Source organism: Micropterus salmoides, unplaced genomic scaffold (genome assembly GCF_014851395.1).
Source record: "Micropterus salmoides isolate LMB-PRFRI ecotype aquatic unplaced genomic scaffold, ASM1485139v1 Ms_hic_scaffold_15, whole genome shotgun sequence".
NCBI classification, from domain to species: Eukaryota; Metazoa; Chordata; class Actinopteri; order Centrarchiformes; family Centrarchidae; genus Micropterus; species Micropterus salmoides.
In genome coordinates this window covers 3,890,253-3,910,052 of record NW_024040596.1, presented here as the reverse complement: position 1 = coordinate 3,910,052, position 19,800 = coordinate 3,890,253, and the positions used below count along the sequence as shown (strand labels likewise).

General features: G+C 40.8%; 1 protein-coding gene across 1 annotated transcript in view; it reads right to left on the bottom strand.

Annotated features, from left to right (window-relative positions):
* The window catches only part of col5a2a (collagen, type V, alpha 2a), a 38,009-nt gene extending 24,896 nt beyond the window's left edge, over positions 1-13,113 (bottom strand). The window contains exon 1 of the mRNA XM_038720068.1: positions 12,868-13,113. Within this exon, the coding sequence (XP_038575996.1) occupies positions 12,868-12,958 (91 nt within the window). The 5' untranslated portion in view covers positions 12,959-13,113. The remainder of the gene's footprint in view (positions 1-12,867) is intronic.
* Between the last annotated feature and the right edge of the window lie 6,687 nt (positions 13,114-19,800).

Genomic DNA, 19,800 nt, shown 5'->3' with positions numbered 1-19,800 from the left:
CTGGTAGAGAAGTGTGGTTTTCAGAGTGGTCTTAAAAACCCCACTGCAAGTCAGGAGGAGGAGGAGGAAGAGGAGGAGGAGGAGGAGGGGGAAGTTTACTTTTTCCCCTCCTCTCAGCTAATTCATTGCAGGGTCCACACTTTTCCACAGACGCCATAAAAGCACAGTTCAATCGTGACAGCGGTGAAAAGGCACGGCCCCTTCCGACGTGACTGCTTGATCTTGATTTTCCGCTAGTCAGCTAAAAGGGCCGACAGTTTCCCCTCCTGGTTTAAAACATGGAGTCTGGAGTTCTTAAACATGACTCATGTGTCTGCTCATCATTCAGCACGGTTCACCAGATATCAGCTAGATAACAAAGAACCCAGCATCCTCTCTCTTAAGTCATGGCCCTCATCCTCAGCCATGAGGAAAAACCTGGGAAGCCACAGATGTGATGTAGCATGTAAACCTTGGGAGACACAAAAAGTAGATAGTTTATGGATTTTCCTCGGCTAATATGGAAATACTCATAACACACAGTCTTTGGGGAGAATCTGTTGCAGCCACAAGTCGAGGGGTTAGAAAATGACCTTATGGAAACAATGAGTCACATGAAGCTGGAACTCTCATTTCCTTTCAGAAAAAAAGAGGAGTGGGTCCAAGTGCGGGCCCCAAACTGATGGCCACACTGTGGTCTAATTCTCAGAGAGATAGTACCCGCTGGATGATAAACTGATGAAAGCGGTTCTGATGTTTATTTCCATTCTTGTTCTTCGTTGCAGTGAGAGTAGCTGGGAACCTTAACTACCGTGAGGAGCACAGCCTGATTCCTAGTCCAGATGCAGATGAGTTACAGCTGCTGAGGGGTGGCTCTGCAGCAGCGGCGCTTTCCTGCTCTAAAAACCTTGGTGTCATGGCCGAGCATAAATCTTCCCTCTGTAAAGGACCTTCAGCTCAACCTGGGATCGGTCCGCTGATAAAAGCAGCCTTTCCTTTGCCATATTAGCTCACCGCCTGACTTGTAATGGGATCAAAAACATGTCAACACAACACCCCCTCACCCTATCTGCTTTTTCAATGACTGGCACAGGCATTTTTATTATATAATAACACCCTGCCTGTGTAATACTGGATGGTGGATTTGCTGTATTGTGCTGACAGAGCTTGAAATCTGAAATAACGCTCTAGTTCGAACATGCTCTTCACCTTGGCTTCTACAAACAAAGCTCAGGATCTCGAGGGAGGGGTTGGAAGCTCAGGCCAGGAAAGTTGAAATGAATCAGTAGCTTACAGATTACATGTCTGGGCTTTTCCATCAGCAGCCCCCTTCTCCAAAGGGTCTTCCTTTGAAGGGTTACTAGTTGTTCCCATCCCATGTTCAGCTCTGGGAGGGTTGTGGTCTTGTTAAATTACACCGCCCCTCCCCTCTTCTTCGTCCCTTTTATCTATTCTGCTGACTGACTCCTTGCTTTCTGTTGCTTTGGATTTGGTTAATCACCATCACATAAGCAGAATATATAACAGACAAAATAACCCTTTCTGAGTTTAATTAAATTAAACGTGAAAGGGGAAACATGGCGAAAACCATGCCTTATAGTCTCAATCACCCTTCACTGCCATTGTCATGATATATAAGTGTGACAGCAATAACTGATAGAGTCCTCATAGTTGTTCCAATCAAACTGGTTCTGTGTCTTCAGGCCATATGGAAAATGCAAAATACAGCGTGTGTGTGTTTGTACTCATGAACTAAATATGCCGTACAACAGATGGCGTGCTCGAAAATAAATAATTTGCTGTAATTAGAGAATTAGAAAATATAAGCTGTTGAAATGAAAATGCAAGGTACTAAACCGTGAAAGTTCTTCACTACAAACACCAAAGGTTGGACCCTCTGAGGCTCTCACCAAGGTCAGGGACAAAGTTCAGAAACAGGGCAATCTTCTGTTGTTTCATAATGTTCAGGTTACTCTGTGACCACATACGTTCTTTATGGGTTGGTTGTTGTTCTCCTTTTCCGCATCCGATATGTTACAGACATGTGCAAAAGGCAGAGCTGCTGAGTAAACATATACTTTGCAGTACTTTATTATAACAAACATGGAATGTAAATCCTTAACGTTTAAACAATCAAACTGCTCAATCCTTCTGTATGTTCTTGTTCTTAAACAACTACAGTAAAGTACACTTTCTGGCAGGTCCATCTCACAGTAAAGTGACTTATTCTGCCACAAACACAGAATCATTTTGCATTTAAGCAAAAAAAAAAAAAAAAAAAGATTCAGACAACAATACAATCCAATAGCCTGGCCTTAAAAATAAAGTGTTCAAACTGCAAAACAAACAGAACGAAGCACCAAAATGACTGTTTCACTTGATTAGTTGAAAGTCCTGGTAAACTGTCAAACATGTGGTTTCCATATCCTCTCAAACTAGATCCAGTGCACATGGGTCAAGCTAAATAACACACCCTGACACACTTTACTAAATGTGAATTATGTGCTGCACCACCTGTCTAACCTTCACTTTATGAAATGTGCCTAATGGACAAAAACTAGTGTATGTTCTTGCAATAATGTACATTAAATCACAGGAATCTGTCAGTATATCCGGCCTGGCCATCAGGTCTGACAATATAATCACATAAAACACAGACATTTCCTGTTGGTGCAACTGAGAGCAGACAGGACAAGTTAGTGCAAAAACAGAATATTCTCCACGCTACATGTTCCATGCATGTAATCAGACACATTTGGAAAGTTCCAATAACTTTCTAAATGTGTTGATATCAATTAACAGAATTGCATTTGGCCGGTCCATGCACAGCTAAAAGCAGATCTGCAGCAAAGGAAAATAGGTGACGTCAAACATTCCAGTTTACCAGAGCAGTGCATTAACATATACAAAGGGTCAGAGTGCCCTGGTGTTTTACATCAACTAAGCACATAGCCAGATGTGAAAGAACAAACTGTGGATTCTGTACGCAGAGGAGCTCAGAGGAAAGTTGTTTCCAGCACAATATGCTCCTGCCACGTGACCGAAACAATGAAATGAACTGATGTTTCAGGCCTTTGTAATCAACTTCTGCTGTTTTAGGATGTCTGTCTTTAAACATCTTCCTCTGGCCCCCCCAAAAATGGAGAATGAATTACATTTTGCTTGCTAAAAAATAACATTTGAATATAATGTGACCACGTTGCTTTTGATTATCCACAGACCTCACTGTCAACAATTTTCACTTCAACTATTTTCCACCGGAGAAATAGTCCCTATGAAAACTGTTGACGGACGGTTCTGCAGATTACCCTGAGTAATGGGACCACAAAATGAATTCAATTTGCCCTATTTTATAAGGCAGAAATCTGAAATTATGTCTTATTTCGTGATTTGGGTTAACCAACGGTATAAATTAAGTATTAAAATTGCATGCCGTGCACTGTGAACCACTGTTGAACACATCTGTTTACCCTTTCAAGTGCAGGCCGAGGTGCTGGCACAAAATGTCTGTCCCTCTCTGTCCGCTTCTTGTGGCTTTCTGCAGCCCCTAAATCAGTACAGCAGCAACATGACGCTCATCGGACAACACTGTCATGCACAAAGTTGCAAGTCAACCCGCAGAAATCCAACAAATCCAACACAATCACACAGTGTGCACAGCATATGGACACGACTTCAAGGGTAACAGAGACTTTTCATTTGAACACATTTTTAACAACCTAAATGCTGACTTGTAAAAACCAAACGATGGAATACACATGTTCTACCATTATCATTATCAGTCTTGACTCTTCGGGTCCCAGTTTGAACATTTTCACTTAGGGGTTTGCTCACTTTTGATTGCCAGCGGTTTAGACATTAATGGCTGTGTGATGTGTTATTTTCAGGGGACAGCAAATTTACACTGTTGTACACTCACTACTTTACCATTGTAGCAAAGCGTCATTTCATTAATGTTGTCACATGAAAAGATATAAACAAATAATTACAACAAATGTGAGGGGTGTGGACTTGTTTAAGAGGTGTCCTATATTAGCGGAGAGGAGCAGCCCCAGAGGCAAGAGAGACTTATTTCCTCCCCAGTTTGTCTGACCTCAGTGCTACAGCAGTTTAAGGATGCTGCAGCCTCTCCTCAGACCAAATGGCTGCCGCAGGCTCCTTCTTTAAATCCCACTTTTTCTTTCGCATTAGCCTGCATTTTCTCATATCCCTGTAAAGCTCTCCAATCTCCCTTTCTTTCTCCTTATCCCTATCAAAGCACAGTCTCCTATTGGACTTTTCCTCCACACTCCTCTTTTTTTTCCTTTTCTTTTCTTTTCTTTTCCTAGTGTAACTATTTACAAGTGTGTGTTTCTCTCTCGGTCTTTTTGTCTCTGTCTCCATTTTGTAACTGTTAAAGCTCAGAGAAATGATGCAACTGCTAGGCCAAGACTGACAGACACAAGCCCATCAGGCAAAGGATGTTTTCCATAAATGTCTACATTTTCATTGTGTGAGTTCACAAGCTTGACATTATTTATACTCACATTAGATTGTAAGTTTTAGCTGGTGCTCTTATCCAGAATAACCTCTAACGTCGGCAACAAAATTCCAACATTATGTGACCAACTCCCCTTAAAGGTATAAATGGAAGTAGTTAGGGGAGTGAATGCAGGGCTTCATGCCACAACAAAAGTTTTTTAAAGCAGAAAATTGTATCATGATCTATCCAAAACAGTGCTGGAAGATCCCTTGTTTGAACGTTATGGGACATGATTGTATTTACAGAAAGGCAATTTTACAAATGGGTTACAGTCCAGACACTCAAACACAACGCCAATGTTATGGAGAGGCCTTTGGAAGCACAGACTGAAAGTGTAAAGAAAGCCGTGTCTGAGCAGATCTTTGGACCAAAAAAATCCACTAAACATTTGGAGATAGGTTTGATTTGGCGTTAGTCCAGTATCATCTCTGAAATGGAAACCATGACTTAATTCCAGGTGAACTACATGAACTGTTCCCGGGGACATCAAAACATCAACCATTACTCAACAACAGCAACTTCTAAAGTCTGCTGAGCTTAACCAAAGCATAGAGGGATGATAGCTTGGGCAGTTACTTCTCTAAAGGTACAAATCACCTGGGACTCTCATTGGTTGTCAAATACCTTATTTATAGATAAACAGTGCAGGGGCTCTGCTGGCTAGATACGTGAGCACAGAGAAGAGCCTGAGAGGGGGTCGGCACTGTGAGGCCCCTATCTCTGGTCACATCAGTCAGACTCAAGCCCCCGGGGGACGCACAGAATTTATCACTTTCTCTTTATTGCTAAAGAGAGCCCTTGAAGTTTTCTGCAGCGTGCATTTTTATAAATGCAGGAGACAGACAGAGAGATGCTGAGGTCAGATGGGCATTGTCATGATGCACTTTAGCTTACTGAGGTCACGGAGGTCTGGAAAAGTATTGGCTATGTTGACCTCCTCACGAGAGCCGGGTAGGTAATTGGTGTATGACGACAGATTACTAACAATAAACTGCAGTACAACGTGCCAAAGATATGTCTGAGGTAGTTTATAAACAGTCTCTCCATTATAGTTTATTTATTAACTGTAAATAACAAAGTTAAAGGATTACTTGAAAAATGTTATTTATGTGATTATGCCAAAAAACAAAACAAAATCATCTAATTTGTATAACTTTTTTTTTTTTTTTTTTAAGAACAAGGAATCAATACAAAAACAAGACAGGGAATACATTTACAAGAGTGAAGGATAGAATTCAACCAACTATGGAGGAAATCATGCTGCAATCAAACACAAAAATAAACATTAGATGTACCATTACACTGAAAAAAAACTTATTTCTTTTCTTTAAAACCAAAACAAGCAACAAAACAATGAATGCAATAAGGTACACAGACAAAGTTCACAAAAGGTAAGAGACATTTAAAAAAGCATGGGCTGAGATATAGATGCATCTTTCCACTTCCACATATTTATCAGACATTTACCTAAAATAATCACAACATTAACAGTATCTGAAATCTTTGCATCCAAGTTGACTATAAAAAATAAATATAGAATAATAAGTAAACCAGATGTTATCTATTTTTAATGACAATAATATCAATCTAAAACAATTTAGTGTGAGAACATCCAGTAATGTTAAGCTCTAAGGAAATGCTGTTTAGGAGCAAGTTACATATTCTGCACTTAAGTTTCAATTTATCACTTTAATGCTTCTTGCAAGTTGAATTTTGCCGCCATAGTTTTTAATGGTCAAGGGTGAATGTGTATGGTCCTGATCAGATGTGCTGGGATGCTGCTGCATGTAATGTATATGATTTTTAAAAAATTATGTTGCAGAAAGTCTAAACAGCCTGGAGTACGTCTTTGTGACATTTGAGGAGACAAACTGAAAGATAAAGTTTCAAATTATATAACACAATGTCCATGTTTAGTGAAGGAAATTAACTCCAAATTTTTAATTGTACTTAATTGTACTTATTAGTAAATGCTCTCTCACACACACACTCGCAGTGATCGGTATTTCTCTAATAAGAGAAGTAAGAAGGGAATCATTCCCACCCATGTCCTTGTGACATTATGGCTGAACACCAAACTGCATCAACCAGTGAAGCACTTCTTTACTACCCATAATGAGAGCGCTGTTGCGATGTCATCAGAGCCAAGCAGAGGATTATTTCTTGGCAGATGTGCTGCAGTTTGTTTGCTAAAACTCCTCCCATCTATCAGTAACAGTTGCATACTTTATTCAACATGTCATCCGCAGCTGTGTGAGCCTTAAAAATGTCTCAGACTCCAACCAGGGAAAAAAAGGCTAAACTGTTGTCCTCAATTCTAAAGCGCTAACAAATCGACAGCTGATCTAATTTTTGATACAGTCAGCTACTATAAAACAAAAGGTCCTTTTGCAGAGTTAACATGTTTGTCTTAATGCTGGCAACAGTGCACCTTTCCTTTACATTTGTCCATTATTGTTCGAATTGTTTATGGGCATCTTTTGACCAGGAATCACAACGTTCAAAACCAACAACCAGGGCTGAAAACATGCGCTTTTCCAAAGGAAATTCCAGTTTGACATGACTTCCTGTGCTGGAGTTAGACCAGGCAGTTGCGATGTTCGGGGGTAGAGAATGAGACTACAGTGAAGTATTTAATGATGTATCAAACAATCCTCTGGGCTTCCCTCATTGCCACTTCTTCCACTCTCTTTCACATTCTCTAATTTCCTTTTCTCTCTCTCTCATTATAGATTCCAGCTCGTATCCCCTCTCCCTGCCTTGACTCCTCTCTCTCCTCTTCCTCCACCTTTCTCTTTCAGCCCTCTGTTCTTTTTCCGCTCTGATCTGCCACTGTGCCTGGGCTTTTCTTCCCCTTCAATCCTTCTTGTCTGAATAGATGTGAAATTAAGATGAAATTAAGTTTCCTCCTCTCCGGTCTTATCCCATGTTTAAAGCTTATCCCCCTAAATGCCAGGCCACATCAGCCAAAGGCTTAAAACCAAGAGGGCGCATGAGATGAAAAAGAAATCAGGACTCACGGCCTACGCTTAAAGCTTAGCCCAGGTAAATAAAGAGTGGCATGATGCACTACACACGGCACAGTCACCACAGCAGTCACAAGGTTATTCTGCAGGATACTGTTTTTTTTAAGGAGAACCCATGTGGCTTTGCTTTAATTCTGAAGTATATATACAAAAACGCAAAGTGCTAGTATCTGATGAAAGTTAATGTTAGCTCTCCCACTTCAACTCCATCTCTTTCAGTCACTTCTCTGCAGCAGAGTTTTACCCATTTGGTGAAATCATCTAGGTTAAATGGCAGCCATGAGTCACAGACTACAAGCAGACATTTCCACATCTCGTTGGTCTGGCTCTGTGTGACTAGGGTTTGTTCGGGAACACTGACTGGACATTGCGGCCAGCGAGTAAAGGGCAGCACAGACTCACATTGTGTTAAAAGAATGCACCCTTCACTCGTCTCACTGGACATGTGTGGAGAAATCAGAACGAGCAATGCCTATTTTGATGCAACAGACCGTGGTCCAATGGAGAAAAATGTTCCTAAATACCTTGAATCTCCTTTGTCTTACGTTTTCTTTTTGACCTGCATGACTTCTGCAACAGCACATCTAATTTACCTTGCGCACACCACGTTTCAAGAAACATCATACCCTGTGCTGAGATCTGGCTGCGTTGCATAGTAAAGACTCCAGCGTGAGCCTCTTGGACAATATTATTATTATATGTTTGTACTATGAAAGAAAATTCTACATTCATTTTAATGATTCATTTTGCCAGGTATCCTCTGTGTTTGAAAACTGAATTCATTTCATCTGGTATAGAAATATGGAGTGCATAAGACACATCAAGCAAATCTTGACAGTGATCAGGGGAATTCTAAAATATGTGGTCCAGGCATCAATCATACACAATCAGCATAATCAAATCCACTGTTTTGCTTGTTTCTGAGAAAAGCCTTGATCCAGCACGCCCGAGCTCGCTCATCACGATGCGGCGCCTTTAGCTTTCAACACATACAGTGCTAGAAATGAATTATTTATAAGGCAACAGGCAAATTGATTTTATTACTTTTAAAAGCCTACATCGCTGTAATTCTCACTGCTGCTTCAGCGCCACTAAAAGAAGACCACCTGGATTCAAACATGACCTCAAGGCATTTCACCATCAAGAAAAGTCAGCTGTCCAACAAGTTGTTAAGAGGCCGCATTGCTAACCCTTGTCACCCACCAACACCCATGTAGCTCCACTTGTTCACCCTCTGCAGTTGTAATATACACAACCTAGCTACAACTTAGAATTAAGGCTGGACCGCAACCTGCAATTATGGCTGACAGTCACCATTTTGTGGCATTCAGACAAGCGTAGTGCTTGAAAATCTTTTTAAGAATTTATGAGCAAAAGATCACATCAAAAAAAAAAATTGGGCTTAACATGTTATTAAAATGCCATCAAATTTAAAGCAAAGTATGCAACTACTATAATATTAAGGTGTTTTCTAAAGATTAACTCTCACTCATACATGTAGCTCCTATAATGACAATCACTGTTTATTACTGGCACTGAGACTCTTCATTGCTTAATTAGAAAATAGACTTAACAGCAACTTTAATCAGATTTCGCTGAATCTCCTGGCCCAAAGCACTTCACCGCGGAGAGAGAGAGGTTCCCAGATGGGACACAACATCTTGTGAAATTGGAAGATTTAAAGCAATTACAGCAGGCTTTGATACAGTCACCAGGGGAGAGACAGAGAACATGTTCAGAGGGAGTGCTATATTACACTAAGGCCTGCCAACCTACAGAGGATAAGATCCAGAGGGCAGAAGTCCTCCGGATCTCCTGGAAAAACTACAACCAGCTGCATCAACACTCACTGTACAGGCAAACTGTACTTTCTCAAAGGTTTTAATATGACCGTTGTGTTGGTTTTCCTGTTGTTGAGAAAGATAAAGCCGATCTAGCTATGCTTGAGCAATGAAAGAGGTACTGCAGCATGACTTGTATGAGTTTTAACTAGAATGAAATTAAGACAATGACAGCACTTGGGAAACCCAGCCTGTTCTGTGTTTACGTTCTGCCCTGTCATCCTCCCACACTGACAGGCTGAGAGGATCACAGGGAAGATCGGCGAGTAAGTGCCAATCAAGGGCCAGGAAATCTGTCAGGGGGAGCCGTAATTGCACGGCTTTGGAACAAATAGTTACTTTAACTTGAACCTGTGGAGGTGTTCAGTTTAAAGATACGGGGACAAATGACATCTCCTCAAACTGTTGTTCCACATCTATCCATGCTCAAGTCAAGCTAAAGCAACGTTGACACGTTATGTCTTACATCAGCTATTTAACGTCCTCCCCTTCCAACTATATCTAAAGGCTGAGAGTTAAGAAAAAATATTTTCCAAATACTACCAAAGTGACTATTTTAACATCTGGAAATCATCCCCCCACCCCAAGCCTCCATTTACTGACTGCAATAATTTGGTTTATAAGCAGTTCCCATGGAGCAGTCCTCACAGGCACAAGCCGCATTCAAAATCAGCTCCATCGTCTGTGCCACCAAGACGTCCCAGGTTCACAGCCAGACGCTGCACATCAGACGACTGATAAAACTTTATCTTTCTCTAGCGTGTAACTTGAGACAATGTGCAATCTAGTGAGCCCGACCCCCTTAACTCTGGAAGAAAAGAGGCGTGTAATCAAGTCATAGCTCAAAAATGCGGCATGTGTTTCCAATCATAGCCGTCTGTGGACCTGGTTGAATTCACATGTTTGGACGTTTCAGCTTGGTAGAAAACAGCCCATTTGTTGCATTGTCAGTGATGTGGCAACAACAACTGGAACCAATTTGGAAGACAGAGTGACCTCATGTAGGTTTGTTGATTTGGAACACCAGATTTTTTTGCTTTCTGCTCGTGAGAGGGAAAAAAGTTTTGAGTTGATTTGAGCTATGATGAATATTAAAAACCTGCTGATGAAATGTAACTCTGCTAACAATCTAAAGTAATCCACTGATTTCACACAGCCTGATGGTTAAGACTCTTTGATGTAAGGCGCTAAGTGGCATCTTTGAAGATGTTTACAGCTATGTCAGCATCTGGGAGGAGTAATGTTCAAACTCCACACACACACACACACACACACACACACACAGGCACGATTCTATCTCAGGCTGAAACTGTGTAACTTCTGTTATTGGAGTCAGTGATCTAGTGCTGTTTTTCTCCTTTTTCCATGTTCACATCCCTGAACCTTCCTCCAAATATTGTTTGAACACTGCTGCTTCTTCCATACAGGTTGTAGGTTTTATATGAGGGATGCACTATATTCTTACCCTGGGAATCTATGCTGGCGTCATCATTTCAAGTTGTGAACTTAAAGTCTGCTCCTTGATCTCATTTGCCAGCTTATGTTCTTTTGCAAGCAAACTTTCCGCACATGTGCAGCCATATGACTTTCATTCAGAGCTGTATAAATGCACTGGCTGCAACATTTGTTTTAAACATGTTTTGAGTCTTCAAAGCAACATGTTTGATTTTGTATTGTTGGTTAGATCTTTTTCTGTTCAAACTAGGTTTAAAATGCCCCCCCAAAAATCTGCATATTAAAAACTATTTCATACAATACTAGCTGGTCATGGTGTGGAACAAGCCTTGAAAGCTCCCTCACATACACAAGTACATTGTCTCAAATCGCTGGTGAGACACATTTCCCCTTAGTCTCCAAAAACCACGAACTTTCTGTTGTTTTTATTTGGTCAAAATGCAATAGCCTCATCCACCACTATTCCGTGGAAAGACGCCTGCAAGATCACTGGGCTGTTTCACTTGAACAAATATGGACAGAGCCAATTCCTCTGCTAGGTTGGAGAAGCTGATTAAAACAGAGCCAGTTAGAGCTTTTGAACTACATGAGACAAACCTAAATTAACATAAAACCTTTTCCCCTGGTCATGTCAGAACAGCAGAAAGCTATAGGGCTTGGTTATATCTTCTTTCACACTCAGGTAATATTTAAATCTTGATCAATGTCTATATAATTCAGTAAAAATGAATTTAACTGCAGGGTTACCCCATGTTGTCTAATGCCAGCACTGTTATTAGTGTTAAATTATTTCTTCAATACAGTTAAACAGTAAGAAACTGGTTTTGTGCCCCATGCTACATTCACCAGAGGGTGGAGTCACACAACTGTCTCTGCTTTATGTGAAACTGAACTTCAGAGTAAAGCCAACTCATGTTAGTTAATGATATAATGGAAGAAAAACTTAATTTTCCCATTTGGAAGGACAGCTTCCAAATGGGAAAATTAAGTTAAAAAAAAACAGTACTGTCTGGGCTGCACTGCTTAACTCCACACTCAATCAGGGGCCCCTCAAATGAACTTTCCAGTGCACAGTGTGGCCCATGACATCATATGCAGAAACAACGCAGTCGCTGTGACGACACAGGACATCAAACACTCCAGCTAAAAAAAAACAGAAAAAAAAGGGAAGCGTAGTTCAAGTAAAACAAGAACTCTCAGGTGTTCCAGCCCTCGGTGTTGCCAGCTGAAGACATCAGCGGCCCCACAGTACACCCAGTGACTCAGAGAATCCAACAGCATCTCTCCTCCTCATGTCTCCTCACATCTGCTCTGAATTAACAGGCAAGTCTGTGTTCCCTCAAAGGCGCGTGAGCTCTGGTGCTGAAATTCTTTTTGCAGATGTACAATGTAGTCCGAAGGGGAAGAAAACGGTTGTGGTAACACTTAATGAATGTTCCAAAGTGGTGAAGTAGTGCAGGAGTGCTGCAAAAAGGTGCTCATTTCCCTCTGCACGTTTTCAGTGCCCGAGGGTGACATCACTTGACAGATGTCCACGGGACTGTTTCCTGACACATCGGGCTTGGTTGCCAATCACAGATAATCCGCACTAGGGTTACTCTCCTCTCTTTTAAATCTTCTCTAAGCTAGACAGAGTCTTTAATAACCACGTATGGTTTTGTACCAATTAACCCCAACAGAGACCTAACTTACATCTTCATGCAGTTGCTACATTTCCGGCTGCTTTCCAATAGAAAACAGCAATAGAACAAATTAAGTTGTCATGTAAAAGGAGAATTCACTCTGGCACAAAGAATTCGACACAGGATGTAGGAAAGTAACAACATCTGACCCATCTGTCTAATCTAAAATAACTTCTCCAATAATCAAGAGCACACTTAAAGGAGATCCAAAGTCAATTCCTTCAACCCCCGGCAAGCACAAACCCCCGGCAAGCACAAAGAGTTCCAAGCTAATGTTCAGGCAATTCAAAGGGCAACCATCTTCACACATTAGCCCCAACAGCAATTAGGCGTTAAAATAAACAGCAGAGGGGTTCACTTACCACTGTTCCCGTCTTGACATGTAACAATCAAAACCTGAGCGACGGAGACTACCAGAAAAAGGAAAGTCCGTAAATGCACAAAGCTCATCATGTCTATAAGAAAGACATGAGCCTTCCTTGTGCACAAAGCAAGGGGAAAAAGGATGAAAAGGAGAAAAAAAATGCTCAGGTTATCACTGCACCACCATGAATACAAGAGTACCCCTCCTTGGAAGCAGCAAGCAGACCCAGCCCAGACTGCGTGAGTGCTTTTTTTGTGTAGTTACAGCTTTAAATGAGAAGAATGCTGGCCAGCCTAATTTTCCTCCCCCTTTTGTCAGCCCTCTCCCATAACCATCCTCTCACAGGCTTTTGTGGCTGTGGGAGAACTACACCCATGTTCACAAGTCCTCATACTTCTTTCTGATTCTTTCTGTCTGTCTAGCTATCTCGGGATGTAATAGTCTTGGCTCTCACTCGATGTAAAAGATGGTAGGGGACAGATAAAAGAAATGACTTTGCTCGTTTGGAGATGTCACTGATTTTTTTGCCTCTCTTCAGAAGTGGTTGCTAAGCAAGATCATAAAACTTCTGTTTTATTGCTGTCTCTGGGGCACGAAACAAGACACACAGTAAGCCGAGAGTCCCTTTTTACTGGGCAATTAAAAGTAAGAATAGAGTTTATAACTCTTTTGTTTTATATGAGAAATTGTAGCATAGAAAATTGCTTGTCAATTATTTTGCTTATAAAATCAGATGCATCCCTTCAGTTAAAGTGTCCTAAGTCAAACGTGCAGAAAGAGAGATAAAAAGCAAACTGAAACAGTGTGGGACAGTCACTGTGGGTGGTCATGAGTGTAGGTGGTCATGATAAGGAGTCCAGAGGGTAAATTTAGAGAGAAATCTGAGGTCAACACCTCTTGACTTATGGCGAGAACATGGAATCTGCCTGCAGTGCCAAAACAAGTTTTACATCCGATTAGCTTTGTCAGATTTGTCTAATGCATACGGTCAGTGTGTCTTATCAGCAAGACAATCTGGACCCAAACATTTAGTACAATAACAATGTTACATTTAACTTTCAATGCAAAACAATTTTCTTCCTTTAATAATGGACATGTCATAATCCAATAAGGTGCAAGGTTAAGCCACAGACATATAAAGTTTATTTATTAAAGTCCTAATTTGGCCCTGCCTCTGTTAAATGAGACAAAGGGAGCCTCCCCCATCCTGACCACCCCACCCCCAAAAGACATGAAGGAATCCGTCGTACTTTAGTTCTCTAAGTCACTGAAGAATTCTCTACAGAGCAACTTTTCACTGTTTCCTTCAGCTGCGGTGTGTCATGTTCAGGAACAATAGGTTCTGGTGGATACAAACAAGATATTACCATCAGTTAACGCTTGTTGGATTTTGAACAACAACTCTGGACAACACACTGAGACCATAAAGCCTGCACAAGCAATGTGGTAGTCTACAGCGACTGTTTATACCTTATCCTTAGCTGTAAATTACAGTTCAATAAATAACTTAAATCAAATACACATTTAAAACCATTTGCTAATTAATGTCATTATTATATTCGACTCATTAAAATAACACAGAGGTTTTTCGCCCAAGCTTTGCCACACACACACATCCACATCCACACACACCTGAACCCGAACCATACTGTATGACAGGAAACAGCTGTGTGCCATGCTCACAAGGTGCTAAAAGCATCAGGTGATTGGCTTTCCATCAGACACCGTGTGTGCATGTGTGTTAATCTGTGGGGGGGTCAAGAGACTAGAGCAGAGCTAATGAGAAAAACAGCTGTTTTCTTGGTGGCCCTGCCCACAAACCACGTCAGTCAATTCCTCTGCTGCAAGACTCATAAGAAAATGTCTCAGAATCATTTGTATTTCCCAACTAACTAACTGTAGTTTTCAGGTGATTTATCGAATTCCTTTGATTAATTCCACTTTATGCTCAGCACGATGTGTAAAATGTCTCCCTTGTGAAAATTGAGTTTTTTAAATGTGCACAAAGCGTTTATTTTCACTCTGTAGGTAGCTGGGTAGCTAGTAGCTGGCTACATTAGCTGTATTGGTTTCCAAAGTTATCAACAACTGCACATTAACAATAACCTCTTTACTAATCGCTTCTGCCAAATCTTGGGTTTACAGTAAGGAAGATCTCTTGTGATTGTGTGTACTCTTTCATTATGAGCAAGTATCCAACATGGAAGATTTGTTCAATTTATGCCCCTTAGAGAAATAAATAAACAAAATAAAACATAATACATAGATTTTGTTTTGAATGTTGTTTAAGTGAAATGGAATGTTAGTAGCAACACCATTGTGACCGCTAACATAACAGGCAAAATGAAAATCAGTCATATGTTGTTCACAACTCAGGGGGTTTGCATGCACAGTCTACATCTAGGTTTTGGGAGATCCCCATCAGATAAGCAGCAGATCAATCTACAACTCCTGGTTTCCTTTTACATAAAGGCACAGTTACACACATTATGCTGTCATCACTAACAGTAATTCAAATAAGAGAAGGGTTATTTCGATTCAGATTTCAGGGGTTTAGAGATGATTATCCAGCTCTGCTTCCTGCCTTAGTATGTCACAAATGCCTTTGATTAGACTGTAAAATAAAACTCTCCTTTCTTTTGTTTGGACTGAATGAAATGGTACAGATCGGATATGTAACAGGGTATAAAGTCAAGGTTATAAATATCAGTTTGGCCAGAAGACAGAGCCTTAGTCAAATCTGTACTGTATATTGTGATTCTATAGAGCATGGACTGTGCTCATAAAGTATGTCTTTATGAATTTACCTCAGTGACTTAACATTCATAATATTTAGCCTACAGTCATGCTTCCCCGGTGCCACCACAGCTGACATTTAAAAAAAACTCCAGGACCTGATGCCGTCGCTCCCGTCCTCCATCACAAGAGTGATGGTCCATGTGGGAACAAATGACACAGCTCTTCAGCAGTCTGAGCTGACAAAATCAGATTCTAACCGTCTTTGTAACTTTTTAAAGCAGTGTGGAAAGTCCGTTTTTATCCCATTCCCACAGTTGGTCGCGGTGCTGACCACTTCAGTAGACTCCTTGGCCTCCACGACTGGCTCCAGTCCGTCTGCAGGGCTCATGGTGTGTGTTGTCCATAACTTTAATATTTTCTGCCAAAGAATGTCTGTTTTCTTACATTATTGGTGAGATTGAGATTATTTGAGAAACACAACTTCTTTAGGGACAAAAAAACAAGTTTTAATGTGAGACCCACTCTCTCACGGACAACCCTGTAAAACTAAAGTAATCGACAAATTTGGGTTCTCCTGTTTTGCTCCAACCTGACCACACATGTAAAGTGTACGACCAGCACCAAAGGGAAGGCTTCATTGTGTTAAAGCTAGATGAATGTCGTAATGTTCAAAAAGGTTTCCTGGTAAGTGTTTGTCCTCTAGTAACACTCGGGTAATGCGATAAACATTCCTGCCAATGGTTTCACACTATTTCACTGATCTACAGGTGGCAGTAAAGAAATGCAGCAATGTGCCAACAAAGGCAGGGAAGAAGAAGACTGCTACCTAGTATCCATGAATGTAAACAATGCAGGCTTCAAAAAGTCTCTTTGCAAATATTTTATGAGGAAGGAAATTAATTCGACACATGTTAGACCTCAAGGATACACACAAGTGTTGGTGCAATGCGTCGTCATCTCAGTGCGTCATTACCGACGTTTCAGACAGCATGACAAAGCGCAATTATTTTAAACGTACCCTTCAGCGTCCGTATGAAATGCCACCATTTGCTATGTCGCAGCAACACAAAGGAGGCTAACCCTACCGGCTAGCACAGCTGTAGGGATAGCAAGTCAACATGCATAAAGTCAGTGACTTAGGTTTACGCAGTAACATTTATGATCGTTATGGTAAGGGTAGGGGGATTCAGGGGGCTGTCAACACCTTTAACATGAATGTAGCTAGCGCTAGCTAGCTAGCACTTCTGGGTCTGTACGAGACACCCCAGAGCATCTCCCACAGACGCACCCTGAGCGTCTCCCACAGACGCTGAAGGGTACCTTTAGAGTCAAATAACTACGCTTTGTCACTTTTTCTGAAAGCGTCGGTATTGGACGCCCTGAGATGAGAACGGTCTGGTTAGTGAGTAACACCGAATGTAATCATAACTTTTGTTTGTTTACAAGAAAAAACTCCACAGGAGCCCTTTAAAGCTTAATTGAGTTCACTATCTTTAAAAGAAGGTAGATATTATAGTTGATAGAAAGATTTGATGTAGAATTAATAATTTACAGATTATACTTACTAAGGGGTTGGTATGCCTTCACAAATCTTATAAATTAGCTTTTAATGTTCGCATTTATTCATATATTCAGTATGCTCTAGTTTGTTAGATTATGAGCCGGACCAGGTGAAACATGGATAGTGTTTTGAATTGGTTACAGTTCTTTGGTTCCAAGCAAAACACACGAAGCCAAGAATCAGAAGGCTCATCAACGCTGTTCTTCTGGTACAAGTCTGGGTGGGAGTTTACATTTGCCAGATCAAGTTTGAAGGTGTGTGACGGCAGTGTTTGTTTTTGATAAAGCTGTTGTGGAAGGTTGTTATTAACTCTGCTATTGGCATCATCCAGCATTTCACTCCTCCCAGAGTATTAGATTCCTCCTGTTGGCAATTTTCTGGGTTCTGTGACTGTGCCTGAATTGCGTCACAGCATATTTTACACATTCTCCTCCTCTAGTGTGATGTTAAAATGTCCTTGTAGCTCAAGTTGATGACTGCAGCAGTTACAGAAAATGTCTGCTGGATGTGACGTATGAGACAGGCAGTTCACACTTTTAATTACACAAATTACTTTTAAAAGTTGAAGCCAAGTCAGTTCACATTTCTGAAAGTTGTTTTCCAGTGTTCATTTTTGGTCTTTGCGCTAATGCGTGTTTTGTTCCACAAAACGTAAACCATGCAACAGCTGTACATTCTGTGCTCCTTTTTCAGATACCCTAGGTTTACTTGGATCTGATGCTATTGACAGATATGGGGGTGCTTGTTTGGTACGATCCCAAATAACCTTAGCTTTGGACTGAATAAGAGAATGGAAATAATTTGCAGTGTCTAAGTCTCCAAGGCTACGCCTGCCAAAATACTGCAATAAACAGACTCTGCAGCCAGAGCTCACACACCATCAGTGAGCTCACCATTCCTCTGACAATGTAGGCATCCATAATCAAGAACCACTATCGTTTCTACCTTGGATTTTCAATGATCACATTTGAGTCCGCAAGAGTGAACTCCTTTTACTTGTTTCTTGTAAACTAAACTGTTGGATTGGACAGGAGGAATGTTGGAGCAGATGGAATGCACATGGTGCCTGTTGTAAAATGCAGACCTCCATGTTGTATATCAGAGTATATGATGCTGTTCCACAAATGATCAGAGATAAAAAGAACCCTACAGGTGGCCTACATTCTTGGTAAATATTTGATGCAGTGTTCCCATAATAATCCTGTTAATAAAATCTATGTAGCGCTTTTCTAAAACTCCTTTAGAGACCATTATCAAATAAATGGAACATGGGTTAAAATTTAACACTGGGTGCTGACCATTATCCCTGTCACCAGACAACAATATTGGATCTTTCTCCACGACACATGATGAAAAGTGGAGCCAGTGCGGAAGTGCCACCTTGCTGACCCAGCTAGCTAGTTCCACCCTCTCATCCAAATCTGGTCACTTCTGCTTCCCGTTTCAAGTACCAACCAGCAAACAAATACCAACACTCCTTCATACCCTCAACCTTTCTCACTGCTAACTAAAAAGTATCAGGATCAGCTAGACCGTGTATTGTGTTTTTACTTCTCCTTTTGACATTTTTGTGATTTTGTGTGTGTATTGTGGTATCTGTGTTTTCTTACTGTTTTACTGCTGCAAAACAAATTGCCCCTTTGAGGACAAATAAAGTTCTACTTGGCTTGACTTGAAAAAAACAAGATTCTGACGATGAAAATGCCAAACTCAGGCCTCAAAACAGTCTATAGTATAGTCTACAAACCGCTAGGTGACGTCACGGTGACGTCCACTGCTTTTATACAAATGTCTATGGCTGAGCCATTAACCACCATGAATTTATAGTATGTAGTGATTAGTAAATTAATGTCTATATGTAAACCTGTCTATATGTGGCATTTGTTAAACACTGCTGTGTTTAGGCAAGATGAGATATAAGCATGAATTACATTTTCTATGTTTGTAAAACACTGGTAAGATTTCATTGTGGACATATTATTGTAGATATATGTTTGTATTTTGACCCTTGAGTTTTGTAGTTAAACCTGTCAATAACAATCACACCAAACTTGTGCTTTGTTGACTCTGAAAGAGCTGAATGGACAGCCAGAAAGCCTTGACAGAATTCTCCCAGGCAAATGTAAGCTGTGAGTGGGCTTCCTACGGCGGAAAAATATCCTCTGCGCTATCTCCTACTTGTCCTTCAACAATCCTCCCTCCACTCTGACTGCCAGGGCTGTGATGACTTTCCCCTCTTTCCTAACATGCAGTTTTGTGGTTTTGGCTTCATCTGTTAAAGTCATCTCGCCCTAACCCCCCCGTCAATCCAAACCCAGATGGCATTTGAGGCCAATAAAATTGAAAAAATAACCGGAGACAACTTGAAACAAGAACATCTGATTTTCTTAACAGGACAAAACGCATGTCCAAGGTACAAAATGTCCAACACAAACAAACATTAACAATATTAAGATAGATTATATATCTTTTTTCACTATGTGTTCTGGTGAAACAACCATGGGCCTGTCATCAGGAATTATATATCTTTTTTGTAATATCAATCAGCCAGATTAGGACAGATCCGTCCTCCTGATTTCCAGTACTTTCCTCTATTTTAAAGTGGGATTAACAAGCAACTAGGGATCAATC